General features: G+C 35.4%; 5 protein-coding genes and 1 pseudogene across 7 annotated transcripts; 3 read left to right on the top strand and 3 right to left on the bottom strand.

Annotated features, from left to right (window-relative positions):
- LOC111419354 (suppressor of white-apricot) lies at nt 1-1,412 on the bottom strand. Of its 2 annotated transcripts, XM_071200862.1 has the most exons (5): nt 1,159-1,412; nt 773-1,103; nt 505-718; nt 370-443; nt 1-188 (listed from the first exon to the last, which is right to left on the bottom strand). In XM_071200862.1, the coding sequence occupies exons 1-5, from the start codon at nt 1,341-1,343 to the stop codon at nt 162-164; spliced, it is 831 nt and encodes a 276-aa protein (XP_071056963.1). In that variant the 5' UTR covers nt 1,344-1,412; the 3' UTR covers nt 1-161. The 2 variants fall into 2 exon arrangements, with proteins under 2 accessions (XP_071056963.1, XP_071056962.1); XM_071200861.1 differs by lacking the exon at nt 1-188 and having other exon boundaries at nt 231-443.
- Nucleotides 1,413-1,945: 533 nt separating this feature from the next.
- LOC111419353 (potassium/sodium hyperpolarization-activated cyclic nucleotide-gated channel 1-like) lies at nt 1,946-5,950 on the top strand. Its single transcript, XM_071200854.1, has 2 exons — nt 1,946-2,059; nt 2,111-5,950. Exon 2 carries the CDS (start codon nt 2,131-2,133, stop codon nt 3,376-3,378), a length of 1,248 nt encoding a protein of 415 aa, XP_071056955.1. The 5' UTR covers nt 1,946-2,059; nt 2,111-2,130; the 3' UTR covers nt 3,379-5,950.
- A 7,312-nt stretch (nt 5,951-13,262) lies between these two features.
- Nucleotides 13,263-13,778, top strand: LOC139432399 (uncharacterized). The gene has a single exon (XM_071200919.1). The coding sequence runs from the start codon at nt 13,263-13,265 to the stop codon at nt 13,776-13,778; it is 516 nt and encodes a 171-aa protein (XP_071057020.1).
- Nucleotides 13,779-16,703: 2,925 nt separating this feature from the next.
- LOC111419363 (required for meiotic nuclear division protein 1 homolog) lies at nt 16,704-20,344 on the bottom strand (annotated as a pseudogene).
- On the top strand, nt 16,788-18,500 carry LOC111419362 (potassium/sodium hyperpolarization-activated cyclic nucleotide-gated channel 1-like). The gene has a single exon (XM_023052144.2). The coding sequence runs from the start codon at nt 16,788-16,790 to the stop codon at nt 18,498-18,500; it is 1,713 nt and encodes a 570-aa protein (XP_022907912.2).
- A 231-nt stretch (nt 20,345-20,575) lies between the features above and the next one.
- Nucleotides 20,576-21,739, bottom strand: LOC111419359 (lactosylceramide 4-alpha-galactosyltransferase-like). Of its 2 annotated transcripts, none has more exons than XM_071200899.1 (2): nt 20,974-21,739; nt 20,576-20,923 (listed from the first exon to the last, which is right to left on the bottom strand). In XM_071200899.1, exons 1-2 carry the CDS (start codon nt 21,687-21,689, stop codon nt 20,617-20,619), a joined length of 1,023 nt encoding a protein of 340 aa, XP_071057000.1. In that variant the 5' UTR covers nt 21,690-21,739; the 3' UTR covers nt 20,576-20,616. The 2 variants fall into 2 exon arrangements, with proteins under 2 accessions (XP_071057000.1, XP_022907909.2); XM_023052141.2 differs by having other exon boundaries at nt 20,576-20,911; nt 20,974-21,738.
- Between the last annotated feature and the right edge of the window lie 3,338 nt (nt 21,740-25,077).

The raw sequence follows: 25,077 nt of genomic DNA on the forward strand, positions 1-25,077 counted from the left end.
TTGTTGCACCTGCACACAACGGAAAGAAAACACGTTACACGTTAACGCCGGAAAAACGGGTCTTTTAAACCTGTATGATAAAATAAGAAAAACATGAGAAATTTAAAGTTTTTGTTTAGGAGTAACATCCTATTTTTAATGATTTCTACTCGATTTTATTATTAAAGTGCGCCAAAAAGTCGGCAAACCTGCAAAACAGAGAAGAACAATTAGTAACGGTCGATACATAAAAGGGATACGTACAACTTGTTTTTTAAATATACAACTATTAAACCAAACACAAAGAGATCAAGTAAAAAAATATGAATTAAGAGAACACAATTATTTCCAAAAATAATAAAAGATTAATTTAAATAAATCATAACCCACCGGATTTTGTAATAAACTTGGATGCAAATAATGTTCGTCTGAATGCTCGCGATCACTTCCTTCCGTCTTTGAATCTAACCCAAAAAAAATATATATACATATATAGAACCCTAATAAATTAATATTTCCTTTTACTTTCGTCTTTCACGGTTTCAACGATATACCTCCCAAGCTTAACAGCATTCAAAACATGCTTATAATATTTATACAACGGATCGTCTTGGTTTAAAAACGAAAATTGTTTATTCCCAGCTTGTTTCGTTTTGATTAAAATCTCCATTTGCGGCCCTTGTTTACTCACAAAGTGGGCGGTCTTTTCAATTCTTGCATTCTCCTTCTCTTTTTTTGGCTAAAAACAAATACCCTCAAAATTTAATTTAAACAATTTAATTGTTTTTGTTACAATTGCGATATCAACGGGAACATCTAACTCTGGTCTTGGAACGTAATCTTTATCTTCTTCTTCAACGGTGGGTGCTTCCGATGATTCTTGCGGATTTTTTGGAACATCGTAATTAAAAGCAAACTCGTTACTTTTTACGCGTTTTAACTCCTCCTCTTTATACATTTCTTCTTCCTCTTCGTTGGTTCTTAACGAATAATATCGTTCCTCGTCGCATAATTGCTCAATTTTTCGATCGGATTCGCTTAAACCTAACCATCTGGTCGCGTCGTAACCTTCTCGGCTTGCTTCGAACGGTTTTAAATCCGATAAAGCTCCACGGCCGTCGTATCTAAAAAACAGTTTATTTTCTTTTTATGAAATTATATATTGGTATCAATAAGAACCTGTCGATTTTAAGGGAATCATCCCCCATCCACGGTATTAAATGTTTTCCTTGGTCGATGTATTTGGCTTTGTCATCGTCCCGGAAAAGTTTGCAAGCATAACCGAAAACGAGGAGGGTATCGTGATTTTCTACGACCACTTTCTTTCGCAATATTCCAGTTTCAGATGCGCCCCATTTCGACATTATTCTTAAAAAGTAGACAACAAATACATAAAATGTGTAAGGTTACGTTTTGTAACTTTTGACATTTGACAGACTTTAATACTAACTTCATGTTTGTTTTCTTAATAAGATTCTAATAATTATTTCTTTTATTTAATTAATAATTTAATAAAAATTAATTAATTATTACAGAATTTTATAAATTGTATTCTGAATTGATAAGTATATTATCATAAATAGGTAATTATTCATTTGTAAACGTAACGTTTTACATTTAGGCGATACTGAACTGAAGAGGGCGCATAAATCCGTAAATACAATTTCAAAATTTAATTCAAACGATTTACCTTTTTTTCTCACAAATGCTTAACTTTTTCTTCTTGGTTTTCTTTTCAACATTATTTTATAAAGTAGAGAAATAAATAAAATGTGTAAAGTTGCATTTTGTAACTTTTGATAAATTTTAGAGCTAGCTTCATATTTGTTTATATATTTTTAAAAAATATTATTTTTTTTTTAATTTAATAAAAATTAATTAATTAATATAATTTTATAATTATTATTTAACTTTTTATTAACTTATTCGTCGGTATTACAGTGATCTATCTACACAATTTTGTGCAGTATAAGCTGTCAAATTAGTATAAAAAAACTTCGATTTGAACAAATCAATCGAATCAATTTATTATAGATTGTATTACAGTTAATTCATTAATGAGCATATTGTCATAATTTAGGTAATAATTTATTGTAAAAATTATTTTATAAATTTAATATTTCACATTCAGGCGACTGTAACATAATCGAAATGAAGAGGACGTTTAAAGAAACCAATCGGCACATGTGCACCATAAGAAAATACTCGGAATCCTGCCTCCCAAAACTTCCGCCGAACGCTTCGAAATGGGAGAAATGCATGAGACGATTTCGAAAAACTTTATTATTATACTCGGATCACCCCTCTTGCAACCACCATTACCGCAGCAGCGCGGCGGTTATGTTCGAAAGGAAACGTCAAATTTCGACCGTTCCCGTTTACATAATCCACCCGTTTAGCAAATTTGCTTATTACAGGGAAATAGTTTGGTGGTTGATGTATCTAATAATATTTTCGATATGGCCAATAATGGCGACGCTTATAATTTACGAAACCTCTGAAAACGTGAAATGGGTCAACGAATGCGGGAGCTGCATCAACTGGTTCATCGTAATCAACATAGTGTTTAGTTTCATATCCGGTTACCATAACCCCCAAATAAGAGAGGCGGTTTTATGCCCGAAAGAAATCGCAATTCATTACTTAAAAACGTACTTTGTACCAGATTTTTTTAGTTTATTACCATCGAAGTGGTTATCGTTGTGTGACACAGGAAAAATGATCGTGATTTTGCAAAGATTCGTGCTTTACGCTCGAGTACCCACGATGTTCCAATACTCGCGGCACATCACCAACTTATTACAAATGAGCGATACCCAACACGAAATCGTCTCACTCATAATCTTATCGTTGTTTGTGTTACATTGGTGCGCATGTTTGCTGGCAACAATAGATAATCTCTATATCATTTTAGGGGATAAAAACACGTCTTGGTTTAGATACGCGAATCTTAGCAGCCCAAACATTCATGCAATGACGAGATACTTTTGGTCATTGCATGTAAGTATGGGCCACATTTATCGATTAGGTGGCGGGTTTTCACCTACCGAATCAAAATTCGATTATGTAACGCTTTCAATAATCAACATTTTGGGTTCGGCGTTTTTCGGATACATAATTGTGATTGTATTACAAGCGATTGGGACAATTAACGTGGCCGAAAGCAAATACGAAGAGCTTTTAAGGCAACTCTACGAGTATTTGCGATCCAAGCGAGTGCCCGTTAATATCAATAAGCGGTTAACGAGGTATTGCGAATATCGCTTTCAAAAACGCTATTTTAGAACTGAAGCGATTTTGGCGACGCTCTCAGATCACCTCCGGCACGAAATTACATTGTATATGTCACAAACTAGCTCTCGAGAACTGCTCGTTTCCCGTAGTGGGTTTCCTAGCTAGGTCCACGGAGCGGCTCGCGTACCCAACTGTCCACGCACTACCGTTTTCTTGATAGCTAGCAATGACTGAGTTAGGGTTTGGCACACTGCATTCGTTCACTTGAAAGCGAACGGCAGTAATTTGAAATTAAGAATAAAAATAGATTGAAAGAAAACGAAATTTCACTGCTAAAGAATAAGTTTGCTTTATTTTTGAAAAAGAACGTATTATATTATATAAAAAAAAAACAACTGACAAAGATTTTAAAAAGTAAAAATTACATGACATAAGCTATTCAACAACATCATTACGAAATTTGCCGAGGTGGTTAGCAGGTTCAATGAGAAATCGGAAGTTTAAGATTTTAATAACGCTTACCCGTTTGTTAAAGTAAAATATTCATCGAAGAAAGAGAATCCAATTCAACGAATTTTATAACTAAATTGCTATACGTTCAAATCGCACGTTTCGACTTTAAAAACACAACAAAAACTTTAATTTCCCGGTTTCGCCCGATGCTTTTCTATTCCAATCCCGTAACCGACTCCCCGATTTTTTCTTCATTTCTCCCCTGCTCCATCTACTCTAACTGCCACCTCGGCACATTCCTGCCAGAACCGCCTACGTAGTATTTAGTCTGGACCCTCGGTTCTCAAGACGCAACTTCGTAATTAAATTACAAAGTTCTGCCTGTATTGCGTTTTATTATTTTTTTTTAATCGCTTTCGAATCCCAAAATGCGGTTTGTTACATCCCTCCCACCTTTTTAAAAGAAGGCTCCCCTAAGAGCCTTATTTATGATACCAAAATGAACAATACAAACCGCATTCTAGTATTTCCGATATCTACTTGAAATCTTAAGAATCAACAATCTCAATCGTTACAAAAAGTCTACATCTAAACACTTCTCAGTAACATAGAGTCCAATTTTCACATAATTTTAATTACGAAAACACATTTTTATTGATATTCTTTTGAAACAAAAAGTCAATTTTTTTTTTTTTTTACATATGCATTTTAGTCACTTTCTTAAGAGTCTTTCACCGATTTTAACACTTAATTTATTAAAAATTATTTTAAAAGTTGTAACATAGTCCTTCACACCAAAACGTTTAAGAACTACCACGCACGCACAGTCAAGTAGTCGAAGTAGAGAAGCTGTCATCACATCTCGGGGCGACCTGACGGGTGCTACTACATTTCTTCGGTGGAAAATAAACATGTTCTCAGCTGGCTCCATTTATGTGTCGACGATAAGACATTGTTGATTTATTTAGAATGTTTTTTTTTTATTTAATGATTATTTACAAATGATAGGAATCGTATATTTCAGGATTTTTTTTGAATAAGGACAATTTCGGAGTAAGTATTCTTGGTTTAATAGGATCTGTAACAGACGAAGTTGTCTGAATCTTGGTTACCATTTATTTCCGCATCCAACTTGGAGAGGTCGGTACCTCAGAATATATATTTGAAACCATCACTTCAGGGCTTGTGGAATTGGTTGCCTCAGGAACTATGTTAGTCGGAGTTTCTGGCGAAGCAAGATCCTCACCCCTCCTCTGATTAAGAAGCCACATCGTAAAATTTTTCCACAACTGGCCAAGATGACGATACCGCATCCCAAGGTTTTATATATTGCGTAGCCATTCAATATCACGCTAGCGAGTCCCTTTACGAAACACAATAAAACAATCACTCGTGCGATAACGTGCTCTTAGCAAATTTACGCAACTCTTCCGCATGAAATAGTTGAATCCAGTTCTTATTTTTCTGTCTTCTTTCCCTGGATTTTTCTAATAATGACATTGTTTATAGCTGATCGTTCCAAGCCGACTTGTACTAGTTCTTGTGCTTGTCTGACGTCTTCGTTGTTATAAATTTCGGCCACTCCCAAATTCATAATGGTACTAAATTTTGATTTCTGAATCTTCGTAAGGTAGAAGTCCATCAGGAGGTGTCTGGGATACCTGCAGTGGAGTTAAGGCTACCCAGGGCTTTTCAATCTGATACATTGGTGAATTAATGAGGTTGCGGTCAACCTGGTCTGCATAGTCCAGGAGTACATGTGTCATTGGCGACTCAAAATAGGACCGGTTATCCGTATCAGAGACAGGAAGTTCATGGTAGCAAGTATACGTTTTTCTTACTTGCACTCTCTTTGGTACACATTTCAATATGTACAGGACTTCTCCGATTGCACGGCCGACATAACTCGTTTCATTCTTAGCGAGCAAACTAACGGTGGTTGGTGATAACGGGGCCAACAATAAGCGATTTTTATGTGTTTCTATATACGATTTGTCGGTGAATCCGGGCTCTTTGGACTATTTGCACTTGTAACATGTTTTCTACATAATTGGACCTTATTTGTGAACAATTTCCAACGTTTTTTTTTTTTAGCGATATGAGACTAATATTAACACTACGGGTGCTACAATCGTATGCGATAATAAATTGTTAATCCTATATTTATGTAGGCTCCAATCGCCAATAAAGTAGTTAAGAGCGCTGAAACAAACAAAAACAAAAATCCGATTTTCCGGTGTTTAGTAATCAACAACAGAATAGACAATAAAAGCTATTAATTATATATTTTTTTTTTATTATTTAAAAAAAAATAAATAAATTTATTTTCTTTTTAATTTTAGTATTTAACTTATTAATTTACTTATTTTAATATTAATATTTTTATTTATTTATTAGTTATTTATTTTTTTTTTCTTTTTTTTTTTACCTGTATACCTTATACTTTACCTATACCTAGCTGGAAGTTTTATGGCTCTCCTCTCCCGTCGTATTGCCAACGGTTCTTCAAGGGGTTCATCTATTAATTCTGGTGCCTTAATAATAATGCTATCGTCCTCACGTTCTCTTTCTATTTCTGAAGGGTTTTCAGAAGGTTCAGCTATTGACTCCAACAACTCCTTACTCATACATTCATTTTTCCCTTCCAGATTTTCTGCTGTACTAGTATCATCACTCTCTTCTAGAATTAATCGTCTCGGACATATATTAATTTTTGGGCAGGGGGTCTCATTTAGTAAATCTGTTACTCCTGTATTTTTTCGAAAAGTCAGATCCGGTGTATGTAAACTGATTATCGGCATATGTGGATCAACATACCGGTCTTCGTTTATTTCTTCGAGGTGTACATTCGAATCTAGGCTTTTACACTCTTTCGGGGTTGAGTCTTTATTAGTTCGAAATGATTTCAATCTATTACTATGTACAATAGATTTTAGCTTTCCGTTTACTGATGTAATTTCGTAGTTCTCTGGTCCTTTAATTTTTGTAATCATGTACGGTCCTATCCAAGGTTGGGCTAATTTTCTATTTAGACCTGGTTTTATAGATGTGTCTTTTAAGAGTACCAACTCTCCTACGTAAAAATCTCTGTGCTTACTTCTTTTATTATAATACTCAGCCTGTCTTCGAGCGGCAAGCTGCAAACTTTCAAAAACCGTCTCATACACGTGGTTCATTCGCGCTGCCAATTCCGTCACATAGTTCTCATCACAGTCGTACTTACACCTGGAGGGTCGGAGAAAAACATCCACTGGTAATTCCATTTCCCTGCCGTATAACAAAAAGTGGGGGGTATAGCCCGTACTACTATGCACCGTTGATCTGTACGCCAGAAGAACATAGGGTAGCCATTCATCCCAGGTTCTTTGGTCCTTTTTAACATAGTGAGATAGTACGTCCTTGATCACCCGATGACTTCTCTCGATAAGACCATTGCACTCGGGATGATACGGTGTGGTTTGTATTTTGTCGATATTTAATAGCTTACAAATTTCCTTCATGAGTGACGACACAAAATTTGTACCCTGATCGGTGAGCAACTGCAGAGGAGTACCGTGGCGACTTACTATTTGCGTTACAAAAGCTCGAGCCACAGTATCAGCCTTCTGATCAGGTAAGGCTACTGCCTCTAAATATTTGGTGAAATAGTCCTGGAACGTAAGTATATACTTGTTTCCTTTGTATGTTGTTGGTAACGGACCCACTATGTCCATTGAACTTCTTTCGAATGGCTTTCGAACAGTTGTAAATTTTTGCAAGGGTGCTCTAGACATATGGGGGGAAGTTTTACGTCTATTGCATGACTCACAATTCGAACAATACTTTTTAACATCACGTGTCATAGACGGCCAAAATACCCTATCCTTAAGTAAAGCTAATGTTTTCGCTTGACCGCCATGACCTGCAAATGGTAAATCGTGGTAATCATGCAAAGCCTTCTGCACAAATGATTTCGGCAACACTAGTACTTCTTTTCCTAACTCATCAGTTTTAAATAAGAGCTTATCATTATCTATGAAATAACTATCCCTAAGATCTTTGTTTGATGAAAGCGAATCCCGTATTTCAATGCAAAACTCGTCCTTATCTTGTTCTTTCAAAATAACATTTTTATCCCAAACTGGCGTTGCTATATTTTCCTGTATTTTACATAGTGTTTTATTTTTAACGAAAGGTAATTTATATACCATTATCATGGTATTCGTTCCCTCAAAACATTCTCTTAATTCTTCTTTAACTAGGCTCCACTTTAGTTTATCGAGACCACATCCTATTCTGGGTATTGCCAAATATCTCTCCCCAGATTTATTCATTTCCTCCCGTAACGTTTCTAGACACTGTCTCAACATGTGGTACGTTGGTTTATGGTAGTATTCGTCCTTTGAAATTAAATGGTATATTTTTCGTTTCTCCGCTATTTGCGGTACTATGTCACCAACTCCTTTCTCCTCGGATCTTAATTTTTCAACGGAGCCAAATCGCTTTTTAAATTCCTTTGCAATACCAGCTCCCATCGCAAAATCCGCCGAAACGCAATGAGCTAATACCCAACCTTGGGGAGCATCAAACAAATTTCCCTCTACTTCATTAATGCATAACTTATCTTTCTCATCCTTTCGGATTAGGGAAACTATACTGTTTCGGCTGAGAGCATCCACGTTTCCATGCTTTCGGCCCGGTCTGTGGATAATCTCGAAGTCATACTCCATTAGCATTAAAGCCCATCGTGCTAGTCTCGAGCTCGGGTCTTTGATATTCATCAACCATTTCAATGGTCTGTGGTCTGTTATGATAGTGAAACGGCGTCCATATAAGTAGCACCGAAATTGCTTTATCCCAAATATGACAGCAAGACACTCTTTTTCGGTAGTCGAATAGTTTAGCTCAGCCTTCTTTAGTCCTCTACTAGCGAAAGCCACAGGGCGTTCATTTCCCTCTCTCACCTGGCTAAGTATAGCACCTAATCCTGTGTTACTCGCGTCTGTAGCCAAGATGAAAGGCTCATTGAAATCTGGGAAAATTAATACCGATTCTGATGTTATCGCGGCCTTTAAGCTTTCCACCGCTTCCAATTGCTCTTTTTCGAATTTAAACGCGACATCTTTGCGCGTTAACTTCGTAATTGGGGCCGCTAATCGGGTAAAGTCCGGTATAAATTTCCTATACCATCCCACCAGCCCTAAAAATTCTCTACAATTCCTAACGTTTTTTGGAACGGGGAAATTCTGTATCGAGTTGATTTTTCCCGGATCCGGTTGAACGCCTTGGGCAGATATTATGTGACCAAGATAAGACACCTTTGGGACCGCGATCTGGCTTTTCTCCATCTTAAGTTTTAGTCCTGCATCTCGGATTCTATCAAAAATAGTTTGTAGTTTGTTCAAATGATCGTCGACACCCGTTCCATTGAAAATTATTATATCATCTAAATAGACGAGGCAATGAGTACCTAACAATCCCGAAAATGTAAAATTCATGAAGCGCTGAAACGTCGCGGGGGCATTTACTAGCCCAAACATCATTCGGTTGCTCTCATAGTGCCCGAACGGCGTGGAGAAAGCTGTTTTTTCTCGGTCATTCTTCTCCACTTCTATTTGATGGTACGCCGACGCTACATCAAACACGCTAAACAGATTAGTCTTCCCTAACACATCTACTGTCTCTTGCAGATTCGGCAACGGGTACACATCTTTCTTAGTTACCGCGTTGAGTCCTCGGTAATCTATACATACTCGGGGTTTTATCGATCCGTCTGACATCTGCCGGTTAACGATTACAACCGGCGCCGACCAGGGTGAATGAGATGGTTTAATAATATTTTTCTTTAACAGCTTATCTATTTCTTCCTGTAAGAACTCTCGTTGATGAACTGGTACTCTATATGGACGTTTACTAATTGGTGGTACATTCTCAGTAATAATTTGATGTTTGACCTTGTGAGTTTTCGTAAACCTTTCGTCACCATTGTCGAAAATATCTCGATAATCCAATAACAATTTTTCAACTTTCTCTTTGTCTGTTTCTGATAGATGAGCCAATGAGATCGATTCCAAAAATGTTGATGTCTCTCCGTTTTCTCTTATCATTGCAACCATCTCGCTTTTTACTTCTGGATTAACCTTCTTATTCGGTATTATACAACTATACGCTCTAGCTATCTCTGTATGCTTTGGGATCGTTATTGATTCTTCTCCTATGTTTGCAACCAATACTCGTGGTTTTTCCCCTCTTGGAACAGCACATCTTCCTATTAATATATTTGGATGAAAGGGCGTTTTACTTGATTCAATTACAATGTCGTTCTTTTTATTATTATTACGCACGTCAACCGCTAACACCTTCTCTGTAAACGGTTCAACGATATCTTCTTCAACGGTGATAACAGGATTACATTGACAGTTTTTATCATTGTTTATTTCGTTTTCTTTCGTATCTTTCATATTAGTTTCATCCTTAATTTCTTCTTCATTTTCGCATTCCCTTAACTCATTATTTTCTGCAACAATTCGTGACTTCTGCGTCACTAATCCACTACTTCCGCTGGGGTCTTCTTGAATTTCGCCTTCTCGGCTCTCCCTATGACTTTCTTTAGTCTTTAATTTCTCTATTTTTTTTTCTTCTTCTTCTATTCTTTTATCGTGACAATCCCTGTCCACATTTACATCGATCATTCGGCGATACCCGGTTTCATAGTCATCGTTGCTATCTGAACTTAACTCCCCAAACTCTTCTACCAAAACATTTACCTCGAGTGGCATAAACCTCGTTCGTTGATTCGTCTCCTCGGTTACGTACTTTTCTTCGACTTCACGTTTCTTTATTAGATACTCCGTCCTCGTTACTTGCGGTTCGATTAAATTTATTTCCGTTGATAATTCTGATACATAATCATTCGCGAGTTCCAAATTATCTACCTGACCTACACCCAAACCTGATGTGGTGGATTCTCTACATTCAAGGGAATCTGTAGACACAATACGCTGCGACCCCAAATTGACGTTCATGATACTTGAAAATCTAACATCAATACCTCCTACATTTAGGCTACCTTTACTAAAATCAATAATTACATTGTGAAATTCCATAAAATCGCGTCCCAATACTCCATCTGTGGTTAAAGGCAAATTGTCCAAACATACATAGCACGAGAAATCTCCTAAATTCGATTCATTCCCCAATGAAAAATTTAACTCAGTCGTACCTAGCATGTCAATTCCGTGTCCCGTTATTCCCGAAATACTAAAATCTCCTGACATAGGTTTAATTGCTTCCGAAATTACACAAGAATGTTTAATTATCGTAACAGGAGAACCGGTGTCTACTAACATCGTTATTGGTTTGTTTTTATTGAACAATTTAATAGAAAAAGGTGTTTCAAAAATGAGTCTCATATGCGGTATAATCTTATTTACAGTTGGGTCATAATTTTCGACAGACTTTATTGACCTATCGTAACCCTTTAATTCGAGTCTCCTGCGGTTCGGGTATTCACCGCAGGACGATATGCGTTTAAAGAGTTCGTCTCATTGTACCTGTTATTTGCGGGAATTTGCGGTGATCTAGTAACCTGCGGGGGCGATTGTCGGCCCGTATAATTGTTATCGTTTACATTACGTCGCGGTTCGTTTTGATAATCTCGCTGTTGGTAATAAAAATTTCTTCGGTCGCGGTTGTTTACCTTATCGGATGAATGACCCTCTTGAAAACTAACACGGCGTGGGAGGTCACGCCTTTGGTCGTAGTTCGGTTGCATTTTATTTGAAGGTAACCTACATTGTTTACTAATATGACCGGGTTTTCCGCAATTATAACAATTAAACACGGTTGTCTGTGCATTACAAAATTTCGCAAAATGACCTGACTTTCCGCATCTGTAACATAATCTAGTAGTCGTATCCACCGCTCCTATATTAATTCGATTTGGACGATTTCGGTTTGTAGCCTGATTTAATTCTTCAAATGATGCGATCTCTTCCGCTTTATCTAGAGTTAAATCCGTTTCACGCATAAGTAACGTTCCTACCATTTGACTTAATTCACGTTTCATTCCCACTTTAAATTGACTTAGTGCTAATTCATTAATTTTTATAATAACTCCCGGTAATTCTGCTGCTGTTACTTTCGCTTTGTCCTCCTCGATAATCTCATTCGCGATAGACTTTATACTGGTTACGTAAGACGACACGGATTCATCGTGTTTTTGGAACGCGCGCATTAATTTCCCTAGTGCTTCTCCCGGTAATTTTCGCGGGGTAAACTTTTTAATTAATTTTTCCCGTAATTCTACATATGTGACCTGATTACTCTGTAAGTTTGTTTCCGCCTTATAAAATTTATAAGCCTCTCCACTCAATCGATACCTAACAATATGAAGCATTTGTGTTTCATTCCAATTATCTAAGATCGCACGTTGCTCTAACCTTTCAAAATACAGTTTAACATTTTCTCGACCTGAAAAAGATTCTACCGTTCCTGCTAACATTCCTAAAGAAATCGGTGTAACCATCATTGGTGTTGTTAGAATAGAACCTTCAGCTTCGCCCGGAATTTCTGCTACGTTATCATCGGCGTTCATAGTGATTAAGATTTTTATTATTTTTAATGATAGTCACAAAATATTCACCTACTAACCCCTGCACGACAAAATTTATTACTTTATACGTACAAACAAAAGAATGATTGACAAAACATTAAAGAAAATTAACTCGAAATCTTTAAATTTTGAAACAGGAAATAGTAACAAAAACAAAATAAAAAAATAACAATTAGATTTTATTTCTACTTTTACATCAAATTGTGCCAACCCCACACCTGACACCAGTTTTGTCACAAACTAGCTCTCGAGAACTGCTCGTTTCCCGTAGTGGGTTTCCTAGCTAGGTCCACGGAGCGGCTCGCGTACCCAACTGTCCACGCACTACCGTTTTCTTGATAGCTAGCAATGACTGAGTTAGGGTTTGGCACACTGCATTCGTTCACTTGAAAGCGAACGGCAGTAATTTGAAATTAAGAATAAAAATAGATTGAAAGAAAACGAAATTTCACTGCTAAAGAATAAGTTTGCTTTATTTTTGAAAAAGAACGTATTATATTATATAAAAAAAAAACAACTGACAAAGATTTTAAAAAGTAAAAATTACATGACATAAGCTATTCAACAACATCATTACGAAATTTGCCGAGGTGGTTAGCAGGTTCAATGAGAAATCGGAAGTTTAAGATTTTAATAACGCTTACCCGTTTGTTAAAGTAAAATATTCATCGAAGAAAGAGAATCCAATTCAACGAATTTTATAACTAAATTGCTATACGTTCAAATCGCACGTTTCGACTTTAAAAACACAACAAAAACTTTAATTTCCCGGTTTCGCCCGATGCTTTTCTATTCCAATCCCGTAACCGACTCCCCGATTTTTTCTTCATTTCTCCCCTGCTCCATCTACTCTAACTGCCACCTCGGCACATTCCTGCCAGAACCGCCTACGTAGTATTTAGTCTGGACCCTCGGTTCTCAAGACGCAACTTCGTAATTAAATTACAAAGTTCTGCCTGTATTGCGTTTTATTATTTTTTTTTAATCGCTTTCGAATCCCAAAATGCGGTTTGTTACATATACGTCAAGAAATTTAATCGGAAAAGTTGAAATTTTTAAAGGATTACCCAGAGGATTGATTGGGAGTATCATCGCGTGTTTAAACACGGAGATATATCTCAAAAACGACGTCATAATCTCGGCTCATAAGCCGTTGGAGTATTGGTACATCATCTCTCATGGAACGGTGGCGATGGTACATACAAGCGGGCTCGAAATTTGCCATTTAGAGGATGGGGACGTGTTTGGGTGCGGCCATCTTATGGATGCCATGGATTACGACGTGAATATAGTTGCGATTGAAATATCGGAAATACTACGAATGACGAAACGCGACTTTTTACGCAACATGAATAACAAAACGATTTACGACCGATTAATGATCGCCATTGACAAACGTAACGATGATATTAAAAAGGCTTTGGATAAACGGGACCCTAAATTGCAAGAGAGGGAAGAAGTTTTATACAAAATCCGTAAAGACACTATTTTAGAAAGTGGGTTTCCAAGAAAGAAATAGTCACAAAGTGATGATACAATTTAATTGATTATTATAATTAAAATAATAATAATAAAATCGTTGTTAATTAATACTTGTCGAATTGTTAAACTTGGTAACACCTCGTAAGAGAGTGTAATTACTCTTATGAAAACTTTGGCTAATTAACGGTAAATAAGATGTACCTCCAGTAATGTAGTCAAAGCGTATAGGACCAGGCTTTTTTGTAAAGGTGGTCTCACACGACTGGTGTACTTGGCAAATATTTGTCTACTCGGAACACTTGCGTAGCGTCTGGGAGCTCACATCGTCATAGGTATTTTTTATGTTACACGTGAATTAACAATGTAAGGCCAATGTTTACACAAATATTTGCCTACTTGCGTACTTGCCAATTACACCAGTCGCGTGGGACCACCTTAAAAGTCATTGTAAAGCATTTACTATAATTTATGCTGATGAAGTTTGTACAACAATATTGAGCAAATTCATATAGATCTCGCTGAAGAGCAGAACAATCTTTAGGATTAGACACGCGGCAGAAGATCTTTGGATCATCTACATAACATTAAGCAGTTAGCGTGTTTAAAACACTTAAGTATGTCATTAATATAAATATTAAAAAGCAAAGGTCCAGGAACGCTTCCCTGAGGGACGCCGGATGAGACTGACTCTGTCTGCGAGGAAACACCTCTAACTTTGACCGAGTGCGTTCTGTCAGCCACGTAGGAAGCAAAAGTGACCAAATTGTATTTAATATTGTATTTAATATAATTTTGTAATTATTTAACTTATTATTAACTTATTCATATTATTATTAATAAATTAATATTTGACTCTTCGTCATCGGTATTACAGTGATTTATCTACATAATTTTGTGCAGTACAGTGCAGTATAAGCTGTCAAATTCGTATTAAAAAGTTCGATTTGAACAAATTAATGGAATCAATTTATTATAAATTGTATTGGAATTAATTAATTAATGAGCATATTATCATAAATAAGTAATAATTTATTGTAAAAATTATTTTATAAATATAATATTTCACATTTAGGTGACAATAACATAATCGAAATGAAGAGGCCGTTCAAAGAAATCAATCGGCACATGTGCACAATAAGAAAATATTCGGAATCGTGCCTCCCAAAACTTTCGCCGAACGCTTCGAAATGGGAGAAATGCATGAGACGATTTCGAAAAATTTTATTATTATACTCGGAGCATCCCACTTGCAACCACTATTACCAAAGCAGCGCAGCGGTTATGTTCGAAAGGAAACGTCAAATTTCGACCGTTCCCGTTTACATAATCCACCCCTTTAGCAAATTCGCTTATTACAGGGAAATAGTTTGGTGCTTGGTGTACCTAATAATATTTTCGGTATGGCCAATAATGGCGTCGCTTATATTTTACCTTATATTTTACGTAGGCTCAGTCTCACAAGAGTAACGAGCTCGAACGTATCAATCCTAAATTAAATATTATAGATCATTTATTTTGTGGTAAAGTATTATAGTACGACGATGGCAACAAACCACCCAGCAACAAACTTTTACCCGTAATTTTCTATCTATTTTCTTAGTTGATATGTTCCTTATTATTTGAGATAGCGGAAAACTAAATGCACCATTCGACAGCTTGATTTTTTCTAACTACTACTTACTAATCGTAAGATCAATAAAAAATTAAGAACACCGCTCTGTACTTAAAATAGCTCAAAACTACTACTTAAAGCCTTTGTGCAATTGTTATCAAACCAAATTTTTAAAAAGTTGTTATCACAGTCAGAAAGAGCGCTCTTTTAACTATCTTAATCCGGGTTTTCGTCGGTCAATATCTATCGGCGTCATGCTTAAATCACCCTAAATATACCTATGTACGTCCATACACGCAGAAAGGCTTAATTGCTCTTCCTGTAAATAACTTTCTTATTTGATAGAGGGAAAACTATAGAACTGTAATTATCTTATCAAAAAATTTCTGCTCTTTCTAATGGTGTATAACACGCGCTTGAACAAGTACGTTTTTGGCCAAAAACTACTAAATTCACACGCTTTAGCCACTTTTAAACCTTGTTCTAGTCGATAACTTTCTTATATAACCAGGAGAAGACTCTACAACCATATCTATATTATCGAAAATTTTCAGCTCTTTCTAGTGGTGTATAACACGGCTATGGCTTGTTTGCACAAGTAAGATATTGGCCAAAAACTACTAACTTCACACGCTTTAGTCACTTTTAAACCTTGTTCGGATCGATAACTTTCCCATATGACCAGGAGAAAAGTCTAGAACCATATCTATTTTATCGAAAAAGTTCTGCTCTTTCTAATGGTGTATAACACGCGACGATAGCGCTTTTGCACAAACACGTTTTTGGCCAAAAGTGACTAAAACGTGTGAATTTAATAGTTTTTGGACAAAACCGTACATGTGTAAGCGCATGATTGCTGGCGTGTTATATAGCATTAGAAAAAGCAAAGAAATTTCGATAAGATAGATATACTTCTATAAATTAAAAGATAATTCATTTTTATATAGAGGTTGATCTAAACAGCTCCACGCTATCTATTAAATTAGTCTACAATTAAAAGCAGAGTTTCAAACCAGGTTCGAGATAATTTACAAAAGTACGCATTCCCTGGACCAGCTTCATAATTGTTCGTATGATTCTAAAAATTATTTATTTCTTTTATAGTTTAATTAATAATTTAATAAAAATTAATTAATTAATATAATTTTTAATTATTTAACTTTTTATTAACCTGTTCATATTAAAACTATAAATTAATATTTGACTGTTCGTTGTCGGTATTACAGTGATCTATCTACATGATTTTGTACAGTATAAGCTGTCAAATTCGTATTAAAAACTTCGATTTGAACAAATTAATCAAGTCAATTTATTATGAATTTTATTGGAGGTAATTAATTAATGAGCATATTATCGTAAATAGGTAATAATTTATTGTAAAAATTATTTCAGAAATTTAACATTTCACATTTAGGTGACAGTAACATAATCGAAATGCAGAGGGCGTTCAAAGAAACCAATCGGCACATGTGCACAATAAGGAAATACTCGGAATCGTGCCTCCCAAAACTTTCTCCGAACGCTTCGAAATGGGAGAAATGCTTGAGACGATTTCGAAAAACTTTATTATTATACTCGGATCACCCCTCTTGCAACCACCATTACCGCAGTAGTGCGGCGATTATGTTCGAAAGGAAACGTCAAATTTCGACCGTTCCCGTTTACATAATTCACCCTTTTAGCAAATTCGCTTATTACAGGGAAATAGTTTGGTGCTTGGTGTACCTAATAATATTTTCGATATGGCCAATAATGGCGTCGCTTATATTTTACGATAACCCCGAAAACCAGAGATGGGTCAACGAATGCGCGCGCTGCGTCAATTGGTTCATCGTAATCAACGTAGTATTTTGTTTCATATCCGGTTACCATAACCCCCAAATAAGAGAGGCGGTCTTACGCCCGAAGGAAATCGCAATTCACTACTTAAAAACGTACTTCGTACTAGATTTTTTTAGTTCATTACCAGCGAGGTGGATATATTTGTCTGACACAGGAAAAATGATCGTGATTTTGCAAAGATTCGTGCTTTACGCTCGCGTACCCACGATGTTCCAATACTCGCGGCACATCACCAATTTATTACAAATGAGCGATACCCAACACGAAATCGTCTCGCTCATAATCTTATCGTTGTTCGTGTTACATTGGTGCGCCTGTTTACTGGCAATAGTAGATCACCTTTACATCATTTTAGGGGATAAAAACATGTCTTGGTTTAGATACGCGAATCTCAGCAACCCAAACAATCATGCGATGACGAGATACTTTTGGTCATTGCATGTAAGTATGGGCCACATTTATCGATTAGGTGGCGGGTTTTCACCTACCGAATCAAAATTTGATTACGTAACGCTTTCAATAATCACCATATTGGGCTCGGCGTTTTTCGGATACGTAATTGTGATTGTATTACAAGCGATTGGGACAATCAACGCGGCCGAAAGCAAATACGAAGAGCTTTTGAGGCAACTCTACGAGTATTTGCGATCCAAGCGAGTGCCCGTTAATATCAATAAGCGGTTAACGAGGTATTGCGAATATCGCTTTCAAAAACGCTATTTTAGAACTGAAGCGATTTTGGCGACGCTCTCAGATCACCTCCGGCACGAAATTACATTGTATACGTCAAGAAATTTAATCGGAAAAGTTGAAATTTTTAAAGGATTACCCAGAGGATTGATTGGGAGTATCATCGCGTGTTTAAACACGGAGATTTATCTCAAAAACGACGTCATAATCTCGGCTCATAAACCGTTGGAGTATTGGTACATCATCTCTCATGGAACTGTGGCGATGGTGCATACAAGCGGGCTCGAAATTTGCCATTTAGAGGATGGGGACGTGTTTGGGTGCGGCCATCTTATGGATGCCATGGATTACGACGTGAATATAGTTGCGATTGAAATTTCGGAAATACTACGAATGACGAAACGCGACTTTTTACGCAACATGAATAACAAAACGATTTACGACCGATTAATGATCGCCATTGAGAAACGTAACGATGATATTAAAAAGGCTTTGGATAAACGCGACCCCAAATTGCAGGAGAGGGAAGAAGTTTTATACAAAATCCGTAAAGGCACTATTTTAGAGAGTGGGTTTCCGAGAAAGAAATTGTCACAAAGTGATGATACAATTTAATTGAGTATTATTATTAAAATGATAATAAAGTCGTTGTTAATTAATACTTGTCGAATTGTTAAAGTTGGTAACTGTTGGTTAAATTTGAATCAAGGATTGATTGGATTTTTACAAACGTCACATTGACATGCTGTCAAAAAGTGTTATAACCTATATTTCATTTTATTTTCTTATTTCGTAAATAATTTTTACTTTCTTTTATACGCTCAACAATCTTTCAACATAATGCAAACTCTCAAACCCTACCTCAATCATAATCAACACAATCACCATCCATTCCAATCGAACGTGTATGATTATCACTTAAATGCGACGATAACAACTCGATAAGTTCGACGCAATGATTAATTTTTTCGTTCATCACCCGCGTACGCTTCGTAATACTAAAATAAGCACAAACATGGGAATAAAGCACTTCGAGTCGATCTTGGTCCCAATAAAAATCAGGGGTATCTAATAAATCCGAGCTTAAATTAATCACATGACGAAGCGCGAATAGTTCGCCGTGTTTTCTCAAAACGTCCGCTCGTTTCATCTTGATTGTCCTACCACACTTTAAATCGTCCGTTATGGGTTCTATCGTGTCAATGAATCGTTGTAAAGATGATTCCCAACAACCTAATTTGACAGAAAGAGCTATTGCGTTTGAAAATGTGTATTTTTCTAACAAGTTATCTTTGGATGGTATTAAAATTTCACCACTGGATGTTAAAGTTGATTTTCTAAAACAATTTTTATTAGTAGTATGTACTAAGCAACACATTACCACAAAAAAATGTATAAGTTATAACTTATTGTAGAAATAATATTTTGAAACAATTTTTTGTGTGTATTTACCCATCTTGTTCACATCGATAATTCATTTTCTCAGCTTCGCTTTGTATTAAACTTTCCGAATAAGAGTCAGATTGGAAATTGTTAACAAAATTCAAAACATTTTCAATTTCTTTTTGGGGTAAGTTCCACATTACAACGGTACCCTCTCGGAAAAAAAATAGATCTTGTGATTCTAACCCCACTTTATTCTTAGCATGAACTACATCAGTGTTATTCACAAATTTTGGTTCATATAACTGTTGTTGTTTCATGCCAAGAAATAGCTTTTCTAAATCGTATTCACCCGCTGTAGAAAACGCGGAAACATTAAATAAATTCCCTGATTTACTAGCCAATTCTTCGTCATTCACAAGATTATGCTTCTTCTTCAACGGACGTTTTTTTAACTGTAACGAGGATGGTTTGTCTTGATTATTTCCGTGGATTAACATTGGTTTTGCTTTTCTAAAATTCTGTTGAAGGAAAAAGTGTGTTTTTGTCTTCTTTGTAAATGTGGTTAAACATTTCAAGTCCAAAAAAGAGTTGGGTTTGAATATAATTGTACGAACTATCGAAAAATGTTTGAATATTCCAGACATTTTTTAAGTGAAATCGACGTTAAAATAAAATATATTATTTAAATTAGCTAGATTAGATTATTTAAAGGATTATCGTTTTATAAAATTTTTTATCTCTGTGGGCAAGGTCTATAGAACATAAGGTTACCCAATACCGATTCTCCTCCTCTGAGAGGCAAGGTGGGTCAGTGACGTAGCTGGTTCTATGAACAACACAACGCCCTTGTTTATAGATATATCTATAAACAAGGACAACACGATGCGAGGTTTAAATATTTTATATAGATTGTACCACAGTATAGGCATGTTGGCACGTAGCTATCTTTTATTCTGACTGTATCGAACCAGTGACATCAATTTGCGGGGTAATAATCGATACTACAGAGGCATAGGGAATGAGGTAACCTTATGTTCTATAAACCTTGGGTTTATAGCCAGCTACTAACCAGCTACGTCACTGACCCACCTTGCCTCTCAGAGGAGGAGAATCGGTATTGGGTAACCTTATGTTCTATAGACCTTGCTATAAACCTTGCTCTGTGGGTTATATACATAACCTAATTCATTGTTTATATGTCAAATCAATGACAAGAAAACGTCAAGATTTTGGAATGGTTCCATTTATTCGTTTATAATTTTAATTTTCTATAAAAACGGCACAGAAAATAACAAACTATAAAAATTATTATTATATAACGACTTTATTAATTGTAAATAATGCATTAAAATGATTTATTTAAATTAAAGATCGTTTTAGGGCAATTTTTTTTCCCCAAAATTAAATAAGGAGCGTTCGATTTAACGTTTAATATTATTCCGTGCGTTAGCTTATTCCAAAAATGAATTAAATAACTCTCTTTGGTCATTTCCAAGATTTCGTTGAGATATTTCTGATGGAACATGTGTCTCCAATTGTGATAAGAAACCGGAAAAAGAACGTTTTCCGGAAATATTTTTAAATAATCGCATTCGTTATGAGAGAAGTTCGATGTTGTATTACACAACGCTAATACCAACCTGAAAATAATTCTTAATTAATACATTTATAACAAGAAATAAAGCAAAATAAAGCTAAATACTTAGTTAATAAAAGAGGACCATGTCCACTCCAAGATTTGGGGTCATAATTAATATTAAAATCTTTTAAAAGCGCATTCAACAAATATGAACCTTTCTCAAAGGCTAAAATTGCGGTGCCTAAAACCGTTTCGGATTCTTTCCCAACAAAATTTAAACCCAAATCATTCAACGATCTCATCACAATCACATCACCGTCCAAATAAATCCCACCAAATTTCATTAAAACAATGAGGCGAAAAGCATCGCTAAAATGTTCAACGAAATAACTCGAAGTTTCAATTAAATGCTTACCAAATAATTCTTGAATACACGTATTTTTAATTAAATCGGGGACTTTGGCATAAACAACATTAACATTTTTATATTCTTTTAAAACCGTTCTTAAATATTTTTCTTCGATTGTGGTCGCTGTATTGTATTCATTTCGAATTACGTAGATGTAATAAATCGATCGATTAGGATGATATAAAGCTGCCGATTCTAGAGCGCAAGATGCGCGGGGATTAATCGCGATCACGCGCTTAAACGATGTGTCCAGGAAGAATATTGAATGTTTTTGGATAGTTAAATTGAAGAAGTTGTTCAAAATCAATCGAGAATTGAGTTTCTTTTCTTCGGACGGTTTATTTTCGGTTATTGGTTTTGTTAAGAACAAAGTGTAAGTGATGATGAAAAGAAATCCCAATGAAACGACTATGAGAAAAGCTCTTTGCATTTTGCATTAAGGCGAACTAAAAAGGCTACAAACAACTGGAATAAACTATTAAATGAAAAATGTTTGTTTTTAACAAGTGTAAAAAAAGACGTGTTTGCTATTATCTAAAATATTTATAATAATTGCAAGCATTGTATATTGTCACTAATGTATTCTATTTTTATTGGAATATTTCAATATACATAAATACTTTTTAATTCATACACAGAAAATTTCTGAGTGACTCATCAGCCGGCGCTACACGATGCTACGAACACCTTCCAATGGCGAACGTTGGACGTTGGCATTTGACCGTGTCAAGAATACCGACCGATGTCGGTATTCTTGCACCGAGTCAAAGGGATCATCCAACGTTTGAATGAAAACATTGGTTGGTTCGGCCCAACGGCTACACGAGTCGTTCGTATGAAGGGAGCGACGTAAAATATTTTATTTGAATTTTTGTAGTTAGTAAGAATTGTTTTTAATAAAAGATTAACGTAACAAAAGTTTTAACGTAGTCACCTTATTGTTCCTATTTTTTTTATATTATATTGTTTTTGTAAATGGTCTAAACACCTAACGTTAAAACCACTAGCCAGAAAAAGTGTAAAAATATAAAATTAATCAATAATGTATTCAAAATTTAATTTAATTTTTTCACCCGAAAAACTACAATCGACTGCCTATGCCTTGACGTCACAGAGATGCGCGGAGCTTATACCGACTCCAAACAGCTTCGTTGCTAACGATAAATCCCCATTTGCAATTTTTCAATTAGTGTTAAAATAAATTAAACTATATGGATCTAAGTAATCTGAATTTGCTGCCGGCGGCAAGCGAATAAATTTTTTCGAAATGTGCGGATGGCATAGTGTTAAGGAACCATAAAAATATATTTTTTGTAATTCGCGACGGTAATGAAAGCTATTACAGTACTCAAACGGGTGCTGTAATGACACTCTTTACAGCATCCGATGCTGTAATGAGATTTTAGTAACATTTTATGGAATCAGTTCAAGTTGGTGACATTGGGTCATTAATTTTTCTAGTTGTCAATGTGACAATTTTTGTCTATGGATGTTTAAACATGTTCTTAGCATCAAATACAAGGTCCACAATGATGAGGACATGGACTCTGAGCAATTTCTCTTATTTTGGGAGGTGTACATCAAACATTTTTTTCAGGTGAATATATTTTGTGTTTTGACAATTTCTAATTGTCAATTCAAAGTTTCTATTTTCAAGTGTTTCGGTGTTACCAACTGCTACATACTTGTTTCCCTACATTGCCAAAATTTACTTTATTTTTGTTAAAAAAAAGTATAAAAACGCGAATTACAAAAAATAGCATAAAAAACACGTTTCATAAGACTTAAAGCACTCATTCATTAAAAAACTCGTGGCTTCGCCACTCGTTTTTCAAATTGAATTCGTGCATTTCAAGCGTGTCTTACGAAACTTGTTTTTTAATATACTATTTTGTAATTCGCGACGGTAATGAAAGCTCTAACAGTACTCAAACGGGTGCTGTAATGACACTCTTTACAGCATCCGATGCTGTAATGAGATTTTAGTAACATTTTATGGAATTAGTTCAAGTTGGTGACATTGGGTCATTAATTTTTCTAGTTGTCAATGTGACAATTTTTGTCTATGGATGTTTAAACATGTTCTTAGCATCAAATACAAGGTCCACAATGATGAGGACATGGACTCTGAGCAATTTCTGTTATTTTGGGAGGTGTACATCAAACATTTTTTTCAGGTGAATATATTTTGTGTTTTGACAGTTTCTAATTGTCAATTCAAAGTTTCTATTTTCAAGTGTTCCGGTGTTACCAACTGCTACATACTTGTTTCCCTACATTGCCAAAATTTACTTTATTTTTGTTAAAAAAAATTATAAAAACGCGAATTACAAAAAATAGCATAAAAAACACGTTTCATAAGACTTAAAGCACTCATTCATTAAAAAACTCGTGGCTTCGCCACTCGTTTTTCAAATTGAATTCGTGCATTTCAAGCGTGTCTTACGAAACTTGTTTTTTAATATACTATTTTGTAATTCGCGACGGTAATGAAAGCTATAACAGTACTCAAACGGGTGCTGTAATGAGACTCCTTACAGCATCCGAGGCTGTAATGAGATTTTAGTAACATTTTATGGAACCAGTTCAAGTTGGTGACATTGGGTCATTAATTTTTCTATTTGTCAAGTGATAATGTTTGTCTACGGATGTTTAAACACGTTCTTAGCATCGAATATAAGGTCCACAATGATGAAGACATTGAACTCTGAGCAATTTCTCTTATTTTGGGAGGTGTACATGAAACATTTTTGTCAGGTGAATACATTTTGTGTTTTGACAGGTTCTTATTGTCAATTCAAATTTCTATTTTCAAGTGTTACGGTATTACCAACTGCTACATACCTATTTCCCTACATTGTCAAAATTTATTTTATTTTTGAGAAGAAAAAAAGGATAAAAACGCGAATTACAAAAAATAGCTATTACAAAAAAAAACTCGTGGCTTCTCCACCCGTTTTTCAACTTGAATTCGTGCATTTCAAACGTGTCTTACGAAACTTGTTTTTTAATATACTATTTTATCATTCTATTTTTTTCAAGTAATGCCTTGCAAGACAAAACAACCACAGTAACGCTAGCAATAGCAACATCACTATCTTCCTCGTCCATTTTTAAAACTGCACCAACATTTGTACCAAACTGTTTACCTACATTATGTATTTGGTCGAACATTCGATTCACCGTGTAGCATTAACATTCGTCACACCAACTGTCGAACTTGTTTCAAACGTTCGGTCCAACGTCCAACGTTGGAGCGAGCGTTGGTAGCATTGTAAGGTTAACAATTAGTCATATTGTTAAGTTAAATAAATGTTATTAATATTAAGTAGGTTAGGACATAGTATATAGATTATAATCTATTTACTATGGCTAGGAGTAATAAGGCTATTTTATATGATTTTACAACAAACATGACTAGGTATGTTGTGGCAAGTTAGCAGTAAGTTTACCATAACAATAGAGTAATTAATTGTAATAGGACTCTACGATATGACACTGCAACGTCGTCATAACGTTACAATAATTGTTCACGTTAATTAATAGAAAGTTCTTTTGAGTATAACCATTAACCAAAACCCAACAATAAGGAAGGATATTACAGCATCATGTAGAGCAACGGAGCCAACAAAGGCTAGCAAACCTCATTCGTTCGGCCGGTGTGTACGCGCTTTAAATGCACATTAAACTACACTACTGTTCTGTGACGTTAAAGAATGAAGAAAATAGATACATAACCCCAATTTTACTTGAAAATAAAGATTATCTAGTTTTTGTTTCAAAATGGAATGAAATTAATTTTAATAAAACAGCATAAA

The sequence above is a fragment of the Onthophagus taurus genome, unplaced genomic scaffold (assembly GCF_036711975.1).
Source record: "Onthophagus taurus isolate NC unplaced genomic scaffold, IU_Otau_3.0 ScKx7SY_15, whole genome shotgun sequence".
NCBI classification, from domain to species: Eukaryota; Metazoa; Arthropoda; class Insecta; order Coleoptera; family Scarabaeidae; genus Onthophagus; species Onthophagus taurus.